General features: G+C 43.3%; 1 protein-coding gene across 3 annotated transcripts; it reads right to left on the minus strand.

Moving 5' to 3' along the window:
• Positions 1-2,664: 2,664 nt before the first annotated feature.
• pianp (PILR alpha associated neural protein) lies at positions 2,665-14,943 on the minus strand. Of its 3 annotated transcripts, XM_088305761.1 has the most exons (7): positions 14,892-14,943; positions 14,443-14,495; positions 14,203-14,347; positions 13,938-14,122; positions 13,497-13,575; positions 4,946-5,092; positions 2,665-4,521 (listed from the first exon to the last, which is right to left on the minus strand). In XM_088305761.1, exons 2-7 carry the CDS (start codon positions 14,451-14,453, stop codon positions 4,390-4,392), a joined length of 699 nt encoding a protein of 232 aa, XP_088161887.1. In that variant the 5' UTR covers positions 14,454-14,495; positions 14,892-14,943; the 3' UTR covers positions 2,665-4,389. The 3 variants fall into 3 exon arrangements, with proteins under 3 accessions (XP_088161887.1, XP_088161886.1, XP_088161888.1); XM_088305760.1 differs by having other exon boundaries at positions 14,443-14,896; XM_088305762.1 differs by having other exon boundaries at positions 13,938-14,347; positions 14,443-14,896.
• Positions 14,944-15,000: the final 57 nt, after the last annotated feature.

A 15,000-nucleotide genomic window follows, 5' to 3' on the forward strand; every position in this document is an offset into this window, starting at 1 on the left:
TTTTCTTGGTCTAAATTAAGCCCGATATGTTTCAAATGACATAAAAACATCAGACACCAACATTAAGACACCAAAGAGTTGCTTTATTCATTTTTTTAAATCTGCAGATTATCTGAATTTTAATCTGCCAAATATCGCAATCTTCATCTGGTCCTACTATATTGTATAACCACCCTCAAAAACCGATAGAAGGTTGCAGTTTTTCCGCTGCAGCGTGTCAATCGATGTTCTTCCCTTAATCGCTTGTGTGCTGAGGAGTCGCCGACTTTGATTTGTTTGCGACGGTCCACTGCCATTCGGTCTCGGCCGCGTCGCTCGCCGTGTGCGTGGCCGGTTTTACTGTCCGAACCGTCAGAACTCACCCCGCCGCCCTCCTGCCTCCCAGTCTCTCATGGAAGCAATCCGTTGTCCGGCCCAACAATAATCGCGTTCTGTGTTACCTTACAGCTTGTCCTCCACGTTTATAAATAGTGTCGTTAATTTCACTCACTGTGATGGAACGCACAGCAAGCCCCGCCCCCCCCCGCCAACAGTGTTAATTCACACAGCTGCACATCTCTGGAGAGGGCTTGCTAGTGGCAGGGTGTCCAAGTCTTCCTTTTCAATATTTATTTTGTTCAAAGGTGTGAACATGTGAGTGATGGCTCCGCAGCGAGCCGCTCTCCTCAGCCAGACCGATCAATTACCCCGATCGGTGAAATATCCCGACTGGATGGACAGTAATTTTGTGCATCTCGATATACTCACGTGGCATCTCCCCTTGCAGCGCGCCCTCCTCTGATTATATTGACACTAACGTGACGAGTGGCGGGGACGGCGGGGGGGGAATTTTCACAGAGCATGCCGCTAATATGCCCGCGGCTGGCAGAATGCAGACGAGGCGTCGAGGAAAAACACACGCCTCGTTTCTTGAAGTCCCTTTGGCGCCCGACATGATTGACGCGTGCTGCGGGATTTCTTTAAATCAATAAAATGCTCCACACTGCTATTAAAATGCAACTTTTTTTCCTTTTGAGGCTCGCGTCGGAGCGGTCGAAGAAACAGAAGGGCGACACGCTTTAAAACACTAGTGCTGCCTTTATTGAACTTGCATGGTACAGAAAGACCATGGTCCTACAGGAGTTGTACTCAAAACCACAAGACTGGATATGATGTCACCAGCACGACGCTTGTAGTGGAAGAAATTCGATGCGGAGAAAAGTATTGGGACATCAGAGTCTTGATAGCCTGTTTAGGTTCCATGTAGGAGTATACGCTTTTTCCTCACTGGTAAGACAAAACGGCGCACTAGTAGAACATATGGAGCATTTATTTCCACTCCTATTTTTTACCTACAATTTTACATATGCATTTTTTGGACTATACGGCGCACCCAAAATCGAAATTTGGTGCGTCTTATCGGGTGTGTCCTATGTGTGGATGTCGGATGGAAGTTTGATTTGCTGCGTTTGTTTGTTTCTCGTCGTGCGCCTTATAACCTGCCTTGCGTCTCATGTCGAAATTCCCCAAAACTTGATTTGTTCATTGAGACTGTGCCTTATGGTCCGGAAATTACGCAAATGAAATTTCTATTGGTCAACTTTGACATTCTAGTAGGACAAATAAATGTTACTAGTATTCGGGCAAAATTGCACTAGTTGACACATGCTCACTTGGCCGAATTGTGAAAATTTGCATTTAAATGCATTAGGATTAGCCCAAACCCCCAAAATAACTACTGCGATTTCCGGAATATAAAACGCACCCGCACATATGCCGCAGCAACCCTTTATTAAAAAAAAAAAATGACAACGGAAAAACAATATACAAGCCGCAGTTTATGTTGAAAAAAAAATAGTTTACAGCGCGCACGAAAATGATTTTCTACTGTGAATGTACATAAACAAGAGTTAAGAGTGCCTTTAAACCCGGCAACAACTTTGCTAATTAAAACAGAACAGACCCAAGAGAAAAAAAAAAATCGAGATTTATTACGCATATTTTCTCAACTATAGAGCGCCCCTAGTGGTGAAAGAAAAATCCCCAGAAAAGATGCACCGTTGTATTCGCCGCATGGTTCCAAATCTAGGGAAAAAGTAGCAGCTTATCGTCCGGAAAATAGGCTAATAATTTCTTAAATTCAAGGGGAAAACAAATCAGCAAATAGATAAATCTGCAGATGCTGAACCCTTCTCGTGAATCTCTTTACTAGTAGAATTTTGTGTCATGAATTATAAAAGTACCAACCCGGTTGTCCTCGCGAGAACAAAGTGCATACTCATACTTGGAGCTTGTGCAATACCAGTTTCCCAATGGCCTAAGTGTCCCAATACTTTAGTCCACGTGATGTCGTCTGAAAGCTGCTGAGAAAAGTATAATCGGCGCCAAACTCTGACACGTGTCTTTGCGAGGTTCCACAAGACGTCACAAGCCGATCGGTATGTCAAATAGACATTTATGAATAACACGTGATATTGTTCCGAGACGGGCGACATGAACGTTCCCTTGAAAGTTCCTTTGGTGCCTCTTTCCAATCATGTGCAGTGATTAGATGTGAAGGCAGATGATGGTTGTTGTTTCCACAATGTAAGATCAGTCCAAAAATAAAAAATCACGTCGCCTTGTTGCGGTAGTCCTTGGCTCTCCATGACGACATACCGGTAAATCTGTTGTCTAGCGAACACAAAGACCCCAAAAAAATAAATAAAATAAAAAACTTTTGTAATGGTTGCTGGAATAGCCGTTCAGGTGGTGAATATTTTTGAAGAACGTGTTCATCGCACCCCAGTGTGAACAAAGAGGTGAATGCCAGATAATTAGTCGGGAGGAAAAATCCACACACATACCGAATTAGCATTTTTTTTTTTCCCCGATGGCGGATGGATTTTGAAACCATTTTACAACACGGGTGTCAAAATCGAGATGTGGCGCACCGCTTCATTTTACGTGTCAATTAATGTCTACGTCATGTTTCTTGCCAAGATTTTTTTTTTTTTTTGTAGAAACTATAAACTTAAAATGAATTTCTTGTTCACTTTAATAAATACTAAGCATTATTATTTTTTTTTTTGCCAACTAATCAATTATCAAATTAAGTGACATTTAAATCTGGACTGTCAGTTTGAAATAGTTTTTTTTTTTGTTGTTTTTTTTTTTTTTTTAAATGACTCATAGATGAATCAAAAAAATATTCATCAGCTCAGTTGATTATTAAAATAATCGCTAGTTGGAGTTTTACTATGAAGTGAGTTGAGGGGCTTCATTTAGACAAAAGTAGTTCTTTGCTGCCATCGTGTGGCATCTTAAGTAAATCGGAAACCCGTCATTTAGATTGTCAAGATCGTTGTACTTGAATATTCCTCCCCCCTCCCCTGAATTTTCCATGACTTCTCACTTCTAATTTAATTTGTTAAAATATATACAATGGTGCTTTGAGATTAGTTACGTTTAATTTTGCTCCGTGGCCACACGCTCGACTCCATGTTAAATCATCCTTCTCGTCAAAAACAAAATATTTTGTCACATGTTTTTAAATCAGAAAAGTCGCATCAAGATGAATTGATCGCAACTCCTTTTGGTGTGCACAACTTGGCCACCAGGTGGCAGTATGAGATTCAATCAACTCCATAAACTGAATCGCTGTCGTTTTTCGCAGAGGATTAAGAATATATGCCCGTGACTACGTATTTCGTGTGCATCTATTCTATTCGTGTTCCCGAACGCGTTCTAACTTCACATCGTGCAGTCGAAGCAATTCGCTAGCCGTCTAATTGCATTTCCCATTATGCGTTAGCATTAAACGAGTCGACTTGAGGAAAAATTATTTTGGGCTCCAAACTCCAACAGCTTGAAGCCTCTTTTTAATTTTTTAAGAACTGTTCACTTTTTCCAATTATTGCAACTCGCTAAGTGATTTGAGTTGAGTTCATCGGCTCGAAAAGCAAAAACATCGCCTAAAAAAAAAAAAAAAAAAAAAAAGCCGATCCGTATCTCAAAGCGCCACTGTAATAACATCGATGTTTTCTTGTTCCCACAGTCCGAACAACCGAACTAGGCTGTGCCCCGTGACAAAAATTTCTTTGACACCCGCAATTCACAAGCAAGAAAACATCAATTTTTGTGGCGTCGGAAAAAAGCGCACGCTCTCGCTCGCTGTAGCTGTGCGACTGATTGGGCCCTCAAAACGGGATGCTGCACGGCTGTTAAATTGTTTGTTTGAGAATTCGTCACGGCAGGTCCGCGCTTGGCACCGCTCGGGGGCTGTGACAGCCACACAGAGGAAATTTACACCGAGCACGCAGGAAAGGGAAGGGAAGGAAAGAGGCGGGCGTGATGAGTTTAGGTTTAAGACCTCAGGGAAGCCGATGAGTTTGCGCGGCGGCTTCAGTACCTGCGGTCTCTGAACGTATTTCACAGTTTGGGAGAAAATGAAAAATGCTGCCTGCGGGCCGGGGCGGGGGGGGGGGGGAGAAATTCCGGAGGCTCCGTCGAAGCGTTCACCATATGGAAAAAGAGGCCCATCAGAGGTTCACAACCGGGATCCTGACACAAAAAAGAAACAAGACGAGAAAATGTGTTAAAAAAAAAAAAAAAGTCAAAGAGAAGTCTGTGTATGGGGGATAATGTGAGGTAAAGTAGAACGGAGAGGCCTGAAGCTGAAGAAGAGATGCACTCGCAAACTACTCGAACTGCATCACAAGGGACAGAGAAGGAGGAGTGCGGCACTATAATTATCCTTATTGAGATTAACTCTAAATACCCTTGAACAAAAGCTGCATTCTGCGGATGGTGGCCGGGTATTTTTTTCCCCCCCACACATGGGGCCTCAGAGTGACTCATCACGCTTAAAAACAAAAAAAAAAAAAAAAACATTTCTCAACACTCCCGGCCTGAATGCTCCTCAGAGAGCGCAATCGCTCCTGTCCAATTACAGTACGACATCTACTTTTCTTAAGCGAGTCGTTACCTCTCCCGGTCGGCGAAGGAGGAGGAGGTGCTGTGCAGCGTCTGCCGGCTCTCCTCGGACGCCAGGGAGCACGGGAGCGCGCGGGAGAGGGGCGGGGCCACGCCGCGGGAGAGCGGAGGCGGATGCCGGGAACAGCTGCGATCGTAACTGGAGAGATGGATTGATGGGAGGAGGCGAAGAGAGGAGAATGAGCACAGTTGAGAGGGACGGAGGTTGGGATCCGGGACTTTTTGGTGGCAATTCAAATCACTCTTAACTCATTGAATCCCAGAAAGTTTCACGAGAAGAACAAAAATGGCAGCGTTTTTGTGGTTTTTGACTGATTTTGCGAGACCAACAGTATATTGTGTTCTAATGCAATTAAAAAAAAAAAAAAACGCAGCTATGACGCCCAAAAAAAAAGGCTAAGACGTTATAAATACGTCTTTGGGAAATGGGGACTACGTTTTTACTGTTTAAAAAAAAAAAAAAAAAAAAGCCCAGATCATGTCAAAAACAAAAAACACACTCACCAGTGATGCTGATTCGCAAATGTTTGAAGTGTTTTGCATGTCCTAATTAACTGTAACAAGTTTTGCTCTGCTGGACCAATCAGAGGATGCAAAAATTGCGACGTCGTCAAGGGACACCGTGAGGACAAATTGGAAATCAAACTGGAAAGATTGCGTGTGTCGTTAGCCGCTAACTGCTAATTGTGAAGACAAAGGTCGAGATTAGATTGACATAGCAACACTTAAATGCTGAAATCTGATTGGACCAAATCTAAAAAAATGCGAGATAAAATAAACAGAATAAACCGTTGCGAGGAAATCAATACAGCACAATTTAATTGAACAAATATTAGAATTTTGTTGTAATACGGGCTTGCTCTGTCCAACCAATCAGAGGGCTTGAACATCTGATTGGGTAAAAAAATAAATAAATAAATCATCCCATTGATTGAAAAGTAGCTTTATTTATTTATTATAATATATTGTATTTTTGTGTTTCCTCTGTCATGTATAAGACAAGCAATTGATTTAAAAATCGATTGAGGCACCAGAATTCCCTCCCGGCAATTGTATCAAACCGATGTGACCGGGAATTCTCTTTTTGGACGTTATTCGCGAGTCTTTTGATTAGGCGCAGTAGGCTCGCTCTTTTTCCACCGGCTGAGGCGGCGCGAGGACGAGCCGAGAAACAGTGGGAAGGGAAGTGGGAGGCGCGGCTCAGCTTGCGACGGCACTGATATACTTTAGACGAGTGGTTCTCAATCTGCGGGTCGTTTGGTCCCGGGCCACTGCAGCTCCCTCTAATGGGGAATTCTCGTATTGCACGAGTTGGCACCAGACATGCGTGTGGACCACGTTTTCTGACTTAAATATGTTCAAAATCTAAATCGGAATTATTGCCCCACCAAAAGAACGTAAATCTGTCGTAGACCGGGAACTTGTTCACTACCATTGACGGAGAAAGACGTCAAAGATTCATTTTTTTTTTTACTCGGCTGATATTTAAAATTGGATCGTTTCTAGTCGTCGGCTTGGGTCTGGGCCTCTTAAGCGTGGGACTTTGATCAAATGCAAGATTGGCGAGTTTAGTGTTTCGTAACGTTGACTTTCGTGCTAGGTCCGCGCACATGACCAAAAATAATTTCTCCACAATTTGGTGTCCCATCTGTGAGGTTCAAAGTTGATTGCAAAGTGCTCCAGGAAATTCAACTTTAGTCCTCCTGAAAATAGAAACTTGATGATGGTTGAGGATGATTTAGTTGGGCTTTGTTTTTGTTTTTATGGATTAGCAGGATTTCTCTTTGGGTCTTTAAGTTCACGAGTGTGAGTGTTGCGAGGTGAAAACTAGCATTTACAAAAAGCTTGAAAGCGAAAGTGTGCAATTCTACAAAAACACCCTCCCCCCCAAAAAAATAAAAATCCTTGTCTGTGTATATGAGACCCAAGATCTGAAATCCCTAATACATAATGCATACATCAAAGCCCAAAAAAAGTAACTGTACCTTCGGCCTCGAGCAGGCATAAACACGGGTGAATGGACTAAAAGTGGCAGCTGTCTCGACACCTGCGCAATGCACGATGGGCCTCGACATGTGAGGGTTGCCTCACGTTGCCGGTTTGCATGAAAAGACGGTCAAATGCTGCAATGTCTTCCACAGAGAAGAACATGTCACAAATTCTCCTCTTTGAACCAGAACATATAAGATGCACAGAAGAGACGTTCCTATTTGGACGCCGCATGCTGATATGTTGACTCGAGTCAAATCGGTTTGCCGTCAAAAGAGATGGATCTTTTTCAATTTTTGTTTTCGGGGTGGCGTGGAGAGGTAGTGTCAATCCAAAATATTAACTTGGCTCTCACTTTGTTGTTTGTGTGACTGATGTATTGATAGATTCCGACATGCTAGGATTAAAGCTGTCACAAGACTGTCGCTGCTAAAAACAAATCATCATCTCTTGATTTTTCATGTTGTTGTTGCAATCCTCTTCTCCAATTGTTTTCTCTCCTGCGTCGGGTGACATTTTGAATGCTAATGACGATCCTTGGGCTCATCAACGGAACCCTACGTGAATCCCAACCACGAAACCAGCTAGTAGGTGTCACCTCAACGTACGACTAAACCAACCCGAACTACCAACGTGTCACAACCCTACCGCTAACCCGGTGCTTCTTAATTATTTTGTTACGCCCCCCCCACCCCCCAGCGAGAAGAAAATAATTTGTGCCCCCACCCCACCACCCACTCTCCGCCGCAACGCTAAATAATAGCATTTTCGTTGCAAAACAAAAATACTCGCTGCGCACAATGTGAAAGGAGAGCGCCACTGCCAACTAGTGGACGGGATGTGCAATTACACTTTATTGTAGTACGCCGGGGGCAAAAGCACGCCCTCTCAGCTTCTTATCTAATTCACTACCAGCCAAGTAAAAAAAAATAAAAATGGACCTTTGACGTCTTTAGCCGTCAATGGCAGTAAATGAGTTAACCGTACCAACTAAACCACTCACCAAATCCACTTAACCAGAACAACACGAACACAAATTCCTCTAGCCCTATCCTCAACCGCTACCCTTGCTTTATTGAAATGTGTTCGAATAAGTCCATATCGTCGCTGTCAGGCGGAATCCTTTTATCTCCGATATCACTTTTTTTCAGGAAATCAAAAAAAAAAAAATAAAATCTTGCTTGGGTAACCAAACACAGCATTGCATTGTTCAAGTTGGCATCATATACTGTTGCGCAATACGGCCCCAAAATCATGTTCAGTTGCTAATTTATTTTGTATGTCATTGATAAAAAATGGCCGACCACATAAATTCGTTCATTGCCAGCCATTTTCAGTGTCAGCCAATTTACAGCATTCTGACTGATCTTTCAAGACTCTCCGAATATTGTGTTTTATGGCTTCATATATATATATTAGCAGTAGAACACAGGTGGGTTTCCCCTATTTTGACCCAAAAACTCAGAACAGAAGCTTTTACGTCTATATTTTATGGCAACGGTGACATTGATGGTAATTTTTGCTTGAGTGACACCTCAAACATGAACAGTCCTTTTCGTTTTTAAAATACCAACAGCAGCAATGAAAATGTCCTTTTGGGAAAAATGCACGGAAAAAAAGAAATCGCCAACTTTACATGCTATTCGCTCGCTATTTAATGATCGTAGTAGTATTTAGTAGTGTGTGTGCGTGCAATGCACACGTACGTACGGACGTTACGTCATCGCTTCTACTTTTAAATTGAAATAATCTCTCTTTTGTGATGCGTTGTTCTAGAATACGTGACAACAACTTTGACCAGTCACACATTTTTTTTTTTTTGATACTGGTAATCTCATCCAAAAGAGACCCGGTGCTGCCATCTTCTGGCCACAGCTAGTTTTTGGTTTTTACTCCACATTGCCCAAAAACGACGTAGAAACAGACTCGTGAGGCCACAATGCTGTACGGTTCCCACAGAATGAGGGAGAAATGTAATATTTTTTTTTTCTTTTTTTTTTGTTCTGAAGCTATTTGCCGCTATTTAAATTGGTGACACACTAATCGTATTTGCTTGTCCAAAATTCTGATCTTGATCATATTCGGACAACATAATTTGTAAAAACGGCAGAGGATTCCTTTTGAGAATACCTAACACAGCTGTATATTCTCCACAAAAGCAATCCTTTGTCCTCATACGACCTGCAAAAACACCTGTACTCCGTTTCCGTCAAGCTTGAAAACAACTCGACGCTCATGTGCAGCTCTTCTGTAATCACGCAGAACTATATGTTATCATTTGAGTCAATCTGCCCCCCCAAACACATGGCGTTATTTACACATTTAGTGTGAACGTCACATCGTGCGACCGCGCCTCCAGTTTGAATGAGGTCACGGCTGAGGCAAATTCTAGAAGCAACAGTTCGATTCTGTCTGAAAAGCAGTGGTGGGATTTTTTTTTTTTTTTTTTTTTGTCAATCGTGTCGCAGCTCACAAGAAACTCGAGGATTAATCTGCAGCCTTCACTGGCAGCACTGGGACACAAAGGAGACTGGTGTCGCAGATAAGATGCAAAGAGGACCACAATTACAATACTGATAGAAAGCCAAGAACCTCAAGGAAAGAAGTACGAGGGGGGGTTGTCGGGGGGGGGGGCACAGGTATTGAGAGCAAGCAAGCAAATCCCCGCGAGGCGAGCCAGCCAGGTCCAAGTGGGAGGGAGGAGGAAGAGCGAGCTTTTCATAATGCAAGACTGTGGGGGCAAATCGGTGCTGAAGTATGAAAAGGGAATATGAAGTGGAACAAATGATACTGTTGGAGGCGCTGAATTGAAAAATGACGATTGGTCGTAAGGAGACGGAGAACGAACGCGTAAATAAGCGACATAAAACAACTAAAAAAAAAAAACCTTGACAGAGAAAAGATGCGAGGGGGAAAACAAGGCGCAGAAGACCCGACGGTCAAATCAACTTGACATTATTGGTCTGATCAGCAAAGCGTGGAAGTGCTCCACTATATCATGTGGATGAGTCGCCCATTTCCTTCTAATGGCCACTCTCTGGCGAGGCAATTTATAAGCAACGCCTATTCCTTGTATTAGCGGCGTAATGGCAGGTGGAATATTACCATTTTTTTTTTAAAGTGAAAGCAAATCTTTAAAAGTTGTTATCGGTACAAATATGAGCAAATGAGCGGCGGTGTCACGCTTTGTGATTCGCCCCGCAAGTGGCGAGAGTGACGGCAAAATGTTGCAGACTACTGGGGTTGTGTGAAGTCTAAAAAAAAAAATCTGGAAATATTTCTCACATTCAGTTTTCCCACAATTCAACATTTTCACTCCATTTGTTTCTAATGAGACAATCAAGATAATTGGTTTGAATTTTTGCCCCATTTCAACCATTCCATCGCGACAATAAAAAATGGCAACATTTCAAAGATAAAAACATTTTTTTTTTTATTACCTCAAATTTGCCGATTTTTACCTATTGTCAATTCCAACTTTAAACTGTTCGGCTCATTGCTACCGCAATTTATTTCCAGAATTGCGCCCAACATTTTTTTCCTCAAATTTCCACTCTTATTGACCCATTCCAACTTAATACTGTTTAAACTTTCAAAATAAAGGCCCCAAAAATGTTTTTTTTTCCCCTGTAGTAACCTCAAACTGTTCCTACTTGATCCTGTTTTTTTAAATAATAATTTCCTGTTTTTCCCCCGCCATTCAAATTATCCACACGATTTATCATTCCATAATTCCAAAGCATTCCACCTCATTCAGCATACTTCCATAATTTTTCATTCAGCATTTCGGCATTCACACGCAATGTGTGCAAAAAAAATTCATTTTATCGTTACGCAAATAGTTGCCCCTGAGTCCCAATTTTCTTTTTCTGGTCGGTCTCGCTATCTCAGCGAGCAGCAAAGTTCACCTCGGCTATGATGAGAGAGAATTTCACTATTATGTTAAGTGCGTCTGGACACAGTTTGAGAAAATACATTTTACAACGATGCTTTGAGATACAAATGACCCAACTTAAGAGTCTTTCCAGAAACAATACATTATTTTGATTTTTTATTTTTTTTTGCTTTGACTTGCAAGTGCAAATTTGACATATGAGCGCCATATGGTCACCGTGAACTGAATTCAACTCACTTCATACTAAGCTGAGGTTGAAAATTCCCAACTAAACAAGCACATAGCTTTGTCTTTAATCTGCTAGTTTAATGCTAATGCTAACACATAGTGGGGGATGACTAGAACTTTTACAGCAACTGATATTTGAACACAATTTGTGCTGCAGCAACATGTTTAGACATTTAAAATAACAACACTCACGGTCATATTCTTTATCTTATGTGAGGAGCTGAGATGAGATAAAAAGCAACTAGAACATCTGTAATATACACACACGCACATACACACGTCCTTGTACAGTGTGTCTGTTTTATACTGCCCCCATGTGGCCACTGTGCAAAGTGTGACAATACGCTTTTGCAACTATCAATACAAAAATAAAAAAATCTCGTATCTCAAGGCGCCAATCTACGGGACTGTTTAATATTCAGACTGGATTCTTTTCTACAAACATGAATTAAAGAAAACTAAAAAAAAAAAATAATAATAAGATTATAGAAAGCAGTCTTGGTGGAACACTCCATTACCAACGAAGGCCAAAAGAGCACATCCGATTTTTTTTTTCCCCTGCAAAAATACAGCCCCTTTACGCGCGGAATAACACGATATTCATGTGCGAGGGAGCTGACAGCAGCTCGGCTCCGAGCTCCCAGTAGTGTCTTAACTCCTCAGCCTCCCGTGTTGAAGGCAAAAAGCCACAGAGGAAACAAGGTCAGCTCTGGAGTTCATTACAGTGCGAGGAAGGATGGAAACAGGCTTGACAGCTTAGTTTGGATGTTTCCCCCCCCTCACCTCCTGCCCTCGTGTGGCTTCGCTGTGGCTAGACAAGCTTTGGGCGAGCTTCCTCCAAACACACGTCGGCTGGCTAAGTGGGAATTCTAAAGAGCTTGTCCAGCTTGCTGTGATCCTGCAACACCGCGGGTGACGGGATCAAATTCAGGGAGACAATTTGGTGCCGGGTTTTTGCTTGTCGAGTTAATTGAGAGAAGGAAAGTTTGCAGCGGGTTGTTGCGCCGTTACCGGTATTGCGCTTTTGGGATTACGGCCCAAACCGATCAACAAGATTTTTTACGATCCTGCAGTCCAACCTGAGGGAATTGTCTGGTAGCGGTTATTTCTAGGTGGGAGGTCTTCATTGACGCCAATTCTTGCTCCTTTTAACCGACATGGGCAATTTAGCGCAAAGTTCCGAGTATTAATGATCTGATCTACGAGTACCGGCCTCCATTTGAGTCAGGACGTGTTATAGTCCGTCACTTCCCTATACTGATGCTGTAAATCATATTTATAGGCTCAATGATTGTCGGATAAATTAAAAAAAAATAATGAATTGAGGGAGAAAAACTATTTTTTGGTCAATATACATTTATATCAAATCAGTTTTCTGCCTGAAAATGATCCGATTTAAAAAAAAAAAAAAAAAAAAAAAAAAAAAAAAAAAAAAAAAAAAGGATCTTTGACGTCTTTATCCGTCAATGGTAGTAAATGAGTTAATTGTCCGATATTTGCTCGAGCTAGCTTTTAAATGAGCAAAAAGCAACACAAAAATGGCCGATTCTTTTTTTTATTTATTTTTTTGCCTTTTTAGGTCATTTTCTTCCACACATTAACATATTACAACATCGGATAAAGACGATGAAGTTGAAATATAAACTTTCCCGCCTAAAAAAAAAAGAAATTGCGCAGCCAGATCACAAATGGAACATGAGGCTAATTTGCGTCATCTTATATTGGTCGGCTGTGTAACTTGCAAATTGATCCTCTTTTTGTCGTGCACATTATTCCTTTAAGGGGACAAGAATATCCTATTGAACCGTTTGCTCGTTGCCTTGACCATACACGAAAGTCAGAGGCGGTAAATTGTAATGTCCAAAGTCGTGTTGTCATTTTTTCAGGAAGCAAGAAAAAAAATGGAATGAAATACCGATGAGTTTATATTTTTCAATAATTTAGTTTCAGGGGTAGCTCCGAATGATCTCAGCATCTTGAGGAAGTGTTTTAAGTGGAAATCAACTCAAAGAATATCGTCTGGAATGTCACGATTCGAAGCACGAATATTTTGATTAAATTTGCGTTGGTAGAAAAAGAATTAAGCAGCAAAGTCCACCCGTTTTTATCCACCTCAGCGACTTGCTGTCGATAGAAAATGACATCATAGTTGCTGAGGTAACAGCCAATCAAGGCTCAGCTTGCGAATGTCACGTGACCAAAATCAGAAGAGGTGAGCCGTGATTGGTTGTTGACTCTCAGCTGAAATGTTTTTGTTCTCTGATGCTTCGCATGATGTCTGTGGCACAGTTGTGTTTTTTTTTGTTTTTTTTTAATCGTATTGATGATTTTAATAGCTGTGGCGTGATAGTGGCGCTGTCAAGTTGAGGATTAAGTCCCACCCCAAATGCCTGACCCGACCTTGATATTAATAAGAGCAGGAAGGTCCTACCAGAGTTTTGCCGTGATGATGATTGCGGTGAGGATGAGCAGCGTGGAGATGGTCACAGTGACGTAGAACTGAGGGTCCACTGTAACACACACACACACACACACACACACAGCGTTACTCTTCTCAGAGCGTGACCATGTATAATTGCGTCAAGAACAAAAGAAGAAATCAATGTGAGCAGCTGAACATGAAATTGGATGCACGAAAAAAAAAAAAGGACTCCGGCCTCCGACTGAAACAGCCATCCCGCGGCATCTTCCACATATCTTGACGGCGGCCGATTGCTCGCCGTGAGTGATGCCAACTTTATGAGGCTTTCCAGACGCAGCTGACTGCGCTCACTTTTGGGGCGGGAGGGGGGGGTGAACCTTCACCCGCGTGACAGTTAATTCCCAGGAGCACCCCTGGCAATGCGGCACGTCATTTTCCCCTGATACCCACCTTCCTCCAGCTCGGCCTCCTCCGCCCCCCCGTCCTCCACGCCCTCTCGGTTCCACGACTCCGGGGGCGCCTCCTCTTTGGGATGTGTGCTGGCGTCGGGGTACAGCCAGTCCTCGGAGGACGCGGCGGCGGCGGTGCTGGCCTCCCGCTGGCTCCCGTGCTGGCGCAGCTGCTCCGTTTCCTGGCTGGAGAGGAGGTGGTAGGTCTCATCCTCCAGCGGCTGCGTGGGCCCCCAGACCACCGCCCAGAGAGGGGTGGGCGTCACCTGGGTGCCGACGGACAGCTGGACGGCCAGGGCGTCCACCCGCTCCTCGCCCTCGTCGTCACGGTGACAGGTGGAGGGCTGCGTCACCAGGGCGACCAGGACGAGGGAGACGAGGGCGGTCAGTCGTGCGACAGGAGCGATGGAGCTGGAAGGAGAAGGCAAAAAAAAAAAAAAAAATTAGGAGTGAGGGGAGAAGTTGCCTGCTTTTCCACCTGAAGCTCTGGCGTTTTTTTTTTTTACCATCTCTCCATCGCTTCGCTGTGTTCAGTGACACTCCGGCACGCCGATCATCTCTGGAAGACGAGCAAAAGAGGAAAACAAAGGGGGGAGGGTCCAGCTTTGCTCTCTATCTGGGATCCACGCAGTGATCGTATTGGCAAAAATCCCGCTCTCTAATCTATTCTAAATATAAACGCTTCCCGCCGGCCATTTCAAGTTTTAACGCTCAATTATGCACCACACGCTCTTACACATCTGCGCGCAATAAACGGCCAAAAAGTACACACGGATCGCCCGGACCGCTCGCACGCGTTCACGGCCAAGCCCATAAATCATCATTAGCGACGTCACGTCATGCACGCGGCCAATACTTCCCAATGACACTTTGAGCCAACTTCTCATCTACGACGCGGCTGCCCAAATGCCAAGCGAATGTCACTCACGCACTCCCGACGCGTATCAGTGCCTACCTCTGGCAAGTGGAGAGAGGGAATGAGACGGAGAGAAAAGGGGAGATACAGAGCACAAGGGGGGGGGGGGGTGTAAGCATTGGTTGCCTTAGCGACCGAGACATGTAGT

This window comes from Idiotropiscis lumnitzeri, chromosome 10 (genome assembly GCF_059441095.1).
Source record: "Idiotropiscis lumnitzeri isolate Australia: NSW breed Sydney's pygmy pipehorse chromosome 10, RoL_Ilum_1.0, whole genome shotgun sequence".
Taxonomy (NCBI): domain Eukaryota; kingdom Metazoa; phylum Chordata; class Actinopteri; order Syngnathiformes; family Syngnathidae; genus Idiotropiscis; species Idiotropiscis lumnitzeri.

Excerpts from the sequence above, each read along its gene's own strand:
- pianp (XM_088305761.1), bottom strand. Across the intron at positions 14,123-14,202 it reads AGCTGTCCGTCGGCACCCAG|CCAGGAAACGGAGCAGCTGC; the intron begins GTGACGCCCACC and ends CCTCCTCTCCAG. Across the intron at positions 13,576-13,937 it reads GGAGGCCGAGCTGGAGGAAG|TGGACCCTCAGTTCTACGTC; the intron begins GTGGGTATCAGG and ends TGTGTGTTACAG.